The sequence below is a fragment of the Gadus chalcogrammus genome, chromosome 10 (genome assembly GCF_026213295.1).
Source record: "Gadus chalcogrammus isolate NIFS_2021 chromosome 10, NIFS_Gcha_1.0, whole genome shotgun sequence".
Classification (NCBI taxonomy): Eukaryota; Metazoa; Chordata; class Actinopteri; order Gadiformes; family Gadidae; genus Gadus; species Gadus chalcogrammus.
Window position 1 is genome coordinate 14,659,288 of NC_079421.1, and position 6,008 is coordinate 14,665,295.

The 6,008-nt window shown below is 44.8% G+C and overlaps 1 protein-coding gene across 4 annotated transcripts; it reads right to left on the reverse strand.

Annotated features, from left to right (window-relative positions):
• Positions 1-1,007: 1,007 nt before the first annotated feature.
• Positions 1,008-5,644, reverse strand: rmnd5b (required for meiotic nuclear division 5 homolog B). Of its 4 annotated transcripts, none has more exons than XM_056600070.1 (11): positions 5,543-5,644; positions 5,332-5,438; positions 4,344-4,515; positions 4,097-4,239; positions 3,857-3,994; positions 3,658-3,758; positions 3,035-3,267; positions 2,688-2,853; positions 1,933-2,035; positions 1,414-1,568; positions 1,009-1,240 (listed from the first exon to the last, which is right to left on the reverse strand). In XM_056600070.1, exons 3-11 carry the CDS (start codon positions 4,480-4,482, stop codon positions 1,177-1,179), a joined length of 1,242 nt encoding a protein of 413 aa, XP_056456045.1. In that variant the 5' UTR covers positions 4,483-4,515; positions 5,332-5,438; positions 5,543-5,644; the 3' UTR covers positions 1,009-1,176. The 4 variants fall into 4 exon arrangements, with proteins under 4 accessions (XP_056456046.1, XP_056456045.1, XP_056456044.1 ...); XM_056600069.1 differs by having other exon boundaries at positions 5,332-5,442; positions 5,543-5,642; XM_056600072.1 differs by having other exon boundaries at positions 1,010-1,240; positions 3,101-3,267; positions 5,332-5,442; positions 5,543-5,639.
• Positions 5,645-6,008: the final 364 nt, after the last annotated feature.

Here is a 6,008-nt window from a genome sequence, read left to right on the forward strand (position 1 = left end):
CCTTAGGGGCTACAGACCAGTCCTGGCCTGAATCATTAGTACTATAGCTTAATATGAGAAAGTCGTCATGGCCGTTTCAAGCGTCGCTGATCAATTTATAACACACACGCACGCGTACATACACACACACACACACACACACGCACCCCTTTTGGAAACAAAGCACATTTCACAGTAGCATGTAATGGTTTTTTGTTACATACGTTTATGGTACAACACATTGGGCTTCTGTAAATGACATTTTTTGCTGGTGTGCAGTCACAGGAAACAAAAAAAGTTAGGAAAATAAAAGCAGTTCTACTGTTGACGAGATCCTCCTGATCATTACCATCGCCCTCATTATCATCACATGAGCCAACAGTTAATGTAATCTATGAGAGACTTTTATTTTAACGTAACGGAGCAAACACGGGTCACATTTCACAATCAGTGTTCCGTTCCGCCCGGAACTCATGCGACCACTCCGCTGGGATCAAGCCCCTTCCTCGCTCAAACTAATATACTTTCACAGAGCATTCTGTGCCCTTTCTTGGTTACAATAGAAGATAAATACTATGCTGAAATCATACCTCCTTTAAACAATACCATACGTACAGTACCCTCTCTACAACCATAACACCTGTGAGCAGTCCATTCTCCGAAAGAAAAAGAAAACAGGGAAACGCAAAGAGGAAAAATTCACCCATAAGCCAACTCAGTTTATTAAACCAAGAGAGGGTTTTTTTTTAAACTCTTACATACTTTTAAAAGTGAAGAAAAAAAAAAATAGGTTTGCAGGCATTTACAAATGACTTTTAATGAATGATCTTTTAGCTATCTCTGCGGGTCCCTCCTGCGAGGCTTCCGCTTGGTAACACCGGCAGACTCCTCCGGTACGGGTTGCAGACATGGACCTCCCCATCCGCTCTCTGTACAAGTTGTTGTGAAGCCAATGTGGGTGGGGTCCAATAACACGGACACGGCGGCTGCCCATGGGCCAAGCCTGTCCGGAGGGCGGGGGGGGGGTTCGAGGGAGGGGGGGGGGGGTTGCACTGGTACGCAACCTTGGTGCGTATAGTAACAGGCATCCAGGCTGCCTAGGAGCACAGGAGCAGGGGGGCTGGGAGGTGAGCAGAAGGTCCTGTTGAGGCTCGGGGAGGAGCTTCGTTCTTACTTGTGACAAAAGAGTCAGAGGGATCAAAAGTAGATCTGCTTGGCGTCTGACGGGTTCTGCTCCATCGGACAGTAGGGGCACTTCAATCTGGAGAGGAGGGGAGGACGGGCAGAAGGCTGAGTTGCAGCATGGGTTTCTGTCGTTTACCGTTCCCCGTGTCAAAACTATACATGCGATGCGACTACACAAATTGAAAATCCCGAAGCATGTGATACACTTGTTTTGCCTCTTCACGCCCAACCTCAGAAGCTCAGACTTACTTCCCAGCGTTGGTGAGTTTGTTGAGGGCATCCCTGGAGATGACGTGCCCACATATAAGCTTCATGGGCGGGTTGCTCTCGGACGTCTGCTGGCGGAGGATAGGACACGCGAACACAGAGTGGTACCAGCACTTCTTACCCAGGTCGATTTCAATCTAGGCAAAAAGAGATGGGGAGGCAAGGTGCGAGATTAGGTATTTGAGATGTATTGAATGGACCTGATGTGGAAATAGTGATTGATTATGGTAGTGTTTTAGGGTACAATGATGATGCTTTAAATAAATATACGTTTAGACGTATATTAGACTACACAGACAAGTTGTGACTTAAAAAGAATGAATGAATTACAACAGAGATAATAAGGTAAGATGTATAATATACAAGGCAACAAGATAATAAATTGATATCCATTTATTACTGCTAAGCAAGAGTACATTTTTTAATAAAGTGAAAAAAATGGGGTAAAGCCATTTTAATAAAAATGCTGGGTAGGGAGAATGTTAAAAGCAAGGGACTTACAGGCAGCTCATCCTTGTGTGTCCACACTCCATTGCACTGTCTCTGCTCGATCACCTGCTTGATGTTCATCAGCACTGGCAAGGCCATGCATCCTGACGCAAAGCTACAACACACACACACACGTGAAGATCCTTGGAAATCACTTACATATGCCTTGTTTCCATGACTGTGTGAATCTCTTTTCAAATCCTGAAAAAGTAAATGTGAGATTGCGATGCAAAGAGAGATGTTATCCATGTCCGAAGAGGCAGAAGAGGTTGTACGACAACCGTTTTAACAATACATTCCGTCTAGATTGACTCACGATAGTTTGTTATCTAGACACCATCTTTTGCTGCATTATCCAAAGCAACATTAACCGGTACACAGGTACGCGAAAACGTGATTGTGTTACAAACCTGTTCTTGTGCGCGCATATCAAGCGGGGATCACTCATACACTGCCACTATGTGTAAACAGGCAACCTGTTTTGAGCGTCTTGTGCCATTGGGGTAAACAGATTCATATTTCCTTGTAGATAAATTTCAAAAACGGTTGTAGAATCCAGAAGTGGTCCATGCCTGAACAGGGCCATGGTGAACCAGGCTCACCATGGCCCTGTTGACACAAGGGAAACATCTCGATACAATGTCAATTCATCGACGGTCGTTTTTTTTTCGAAATCAATTGTTTTCTAATGTTGTCATTATTGAAATTCAATACACACACTGTTTGAACAGAGCCCTAGTGAGCCCTGGGCACCCTGGGGGTCCTACCTCACGCTGAGGGGCGACTCCACTGAGAGGCCCAGCAGAGCGCAGGCGTCCCGGGTGAATATGTTGCAGATCTCCGCCCACTGGTTGGTCTCCAGCAGGGTGCGGTAGGGGGAGTTCTCGATGCCGTGGCGCAGGTACACCAGGCTACCCATCAGGATCTGGATGTCTGCAGTCACAACGGATGACGAAGGGGGTACCGATAAAACGGGAGGGTACGAGTTATCATCCCTGAACTCAGGAGCAGGGGTGTATTCAGTGGAGACACGCAGAGGCAGAATGGGGTAGAACTTGATGTGCTTGTGCTGGACTACAGACTGTTATCTCCTTGTCCTGGACGTTAGACTGACCTAGCCCTGTGCTACCGGGGTCAGCCAGTGAGGGCTGGGATGGGCTGGGGCTCGGGCTCAGCTCACCTCTCTGGTGCTGGGAGGCGAAGGGCTGGAAGTGCCTGGCGTACTGCAGCGCCTCTAGCTGGTTGCCGATGCCCCCGTTGAGCAGGCTGATGAAGTACAGGCGGTGCAGCTTGAACTCCAGACTGCTGTTCAAGTCCAGGAGGCGCTGGCGGTTTGTCACGGCCCACCTAGGGAAGTTGAGTTAAGTTTATTTGTTTATAGTATCGCCGACAGTCCCCTTTGATTAGCTGTACAGTAAAAGGAGCAGCTGTAGTCCCCAACAAAAAAAGGGGCATGACATGGGCAGAGAGGCATTGGAACAGGGGAATCTGTCTGTAGGTTGTTTATTCTGTGTGAGACAGTAGGATTAAGGTATCACTCCTTAGCCAAAGTCCAAGTGTGGTTTTACAGTGTGATAAATGGGATCCAATTTTAAATGACTCCATTTGTGTAATATATTCTACTTTAGAGCTTCAATAAAAATATTGGCTGGACATCAACTTCTACCTATTAATATCAGATAAATGATGGCTGGGCAATCATTATTATTTTTTCTTCAAATATAAATAATAGCATACTCCAGTGCTGGTCTGAGGTCCTGCATTCTCAGGGCCTCCAGGATCCGGTTGAGCTCCAAGAAAGGCTGCTTCATGCTCATATCTATGACTACTCCAGACTCCTACAGCACAGAACACACAGCAGTGGAGAATGACATACAAAGATCCCAACAGATGAGTTTTCTCCAAAAGGTGGAGAGATTCAAGTCATGTGACTTACCTGGCAGAGATCCTCTGCTACGTTGAGCATCCCTTGCCTGTATAGATGCTCTACAATGGTCTCGCTCAGGTACTTCTGTCTCTCCGGTGAGTCCCACACTGTCTCTGCCACCACAGCGCTTACCTCTGCATCGAAATTCTGAAAGAAAAGTACAAAAACAAAATTTGAATTGGCACAAGACAATGGTAATCCATTACGCTGCAGTAGGAACATATTGGATAGATGTGTTTTAGTCCTTACCCTGTCGATTGCCTTCCCTACTTTTGAAACGCTGCCGTGGATGTCCTTATGCCGAGATGCAAGCATTTGGACTGTTTCTTTGATATTCTTACAACACTGTGCCATAGTTTGAGACAATACCGATAGGTCTCCATCTTGTACCCCTAAAAGACAATATAAAAAGTGTTTTTTGTCATACAAGCAACAAAAACAAAGCACAACACACTTCAAACTTCATCATCTTCAACAGACACTGTACTCGTCTTACCGAACGCAACGAGCTGTCCCCGTATCTCGCAGACGCTCCTCAAGAGCTCATCCAGCCTCTCCTCCGATTGGTGACCGTACATGACAAAGCGATGGAGAACCTTCTCCAGCTCACGCTCCACACAGGCACACTGCTCCATCCTCTCAGACTGGGACACGCATACACCCCAAACCTGTTGGCCGGAGGGATGTTCTTAGGATACATTACATATTTAACAAACTATTGAGTGATTAATAATCACTAATTGTGAGTATTATGAATATAAACCCAAAATAGAATGTATTTTGTACTGTCCTATTGCATTTTACTACTCTTATAGAGACGTTTTTTGTCCTGTGAAACAACATACTTCCTTACTTGGGTCAGAAAGTTTGCAGTAGATCCTAATCGCCCCCTTAGGCCTTAGCCTAGTTAAATGCCCCACACACATCACAACAAGGCTACCTATAAAGGGCTTTACCCCATTCTCTGATGTCAAAGTACAACTTAGCGGAACGCATAAAACCCTTTAAAACGATCAACACAAGATATACAATAAAGAATTGAAGTAATCCCGCAGCCAGGAGCCCAAATGACCACTGACAGATTACCCTTACTAGAACATGTCCCACTAGCTAGCTGCAGTAGCTCGACTTCGGTCGTACAATCGACATCTAACGACTCGTCTTTGCATTGCAACCGTGTATGTCAGTTCAGTTTAAGGGGCCACATTTTAACGAAGATATATAACAATGCTTGAATTAAAAGGCCGTGTGGCCAACGTAAACAAACGGGCTTTAGTGTCTCTCGCTCCCACAAAGCTTGACATCATCCTCCTCCTCCAGGGTGAGCAGTGAATGTTACCCGGCTGCTGTGTGACAAGGCCTGGATCTATCCAGGGCACAATGACAACCCTCACGGATGTCACGTTTTAGGTTTTACCAACGGTCGGAATACACATCGATATTTACCGCAATCTCAGGACAAATACATTTAAACAAACACGTACCTATTTTGATCGCTTGTTAGCAAGCGTTAGCGTTAGCCACTTGCTTGTTATGACAACAATTTACCACCAGTCGATCTCGGGGCGGAACTTCCTGTGTCGTACTTCGCCTGCCTCGGGATTTCAGAGTAAGAGTCGTTGTTGAGAGTGTACATTTTGATGTTTGACCACATGGTCTATGTAAATAAATAACGTATACTTTAATACATCTTACCTTGTATACATCAGACTTTATATGCAGTTAAGAGAAGAGTATTTGAAAGTTGAATAGTATTATCTAGATGATCTAGGTAGGTCGTCCAGACAGGACTGCAGACAGGCTACAGAGAAGCTTTACAACTATTCTAGTTGTAAAGCCTCTCTGTAGCCTAGTCCAGCAAACATGTACCAACATGTATTTGGGTCCTGCCAGCATGTACCCCAGAACTGATGTGTGCAGAAATCCCTGATAAATCCCAATCATTGATGAATTATAAGTATACGATACCGTTGATTAAATTATAATGGCTTGAGTTGTCAAACTGACATTTGTGAGCTTTTGATAACAAGGATGTGCTAGAAGAGGGAATTATATCTTCTGTCACAGCAGATGGTCTTTTAATATCTGTCAAATGTGATACATTAATGTGTTATATTGTCATTTTAATGTATACTTTTTAGCTTTATATTTAATTCATTAT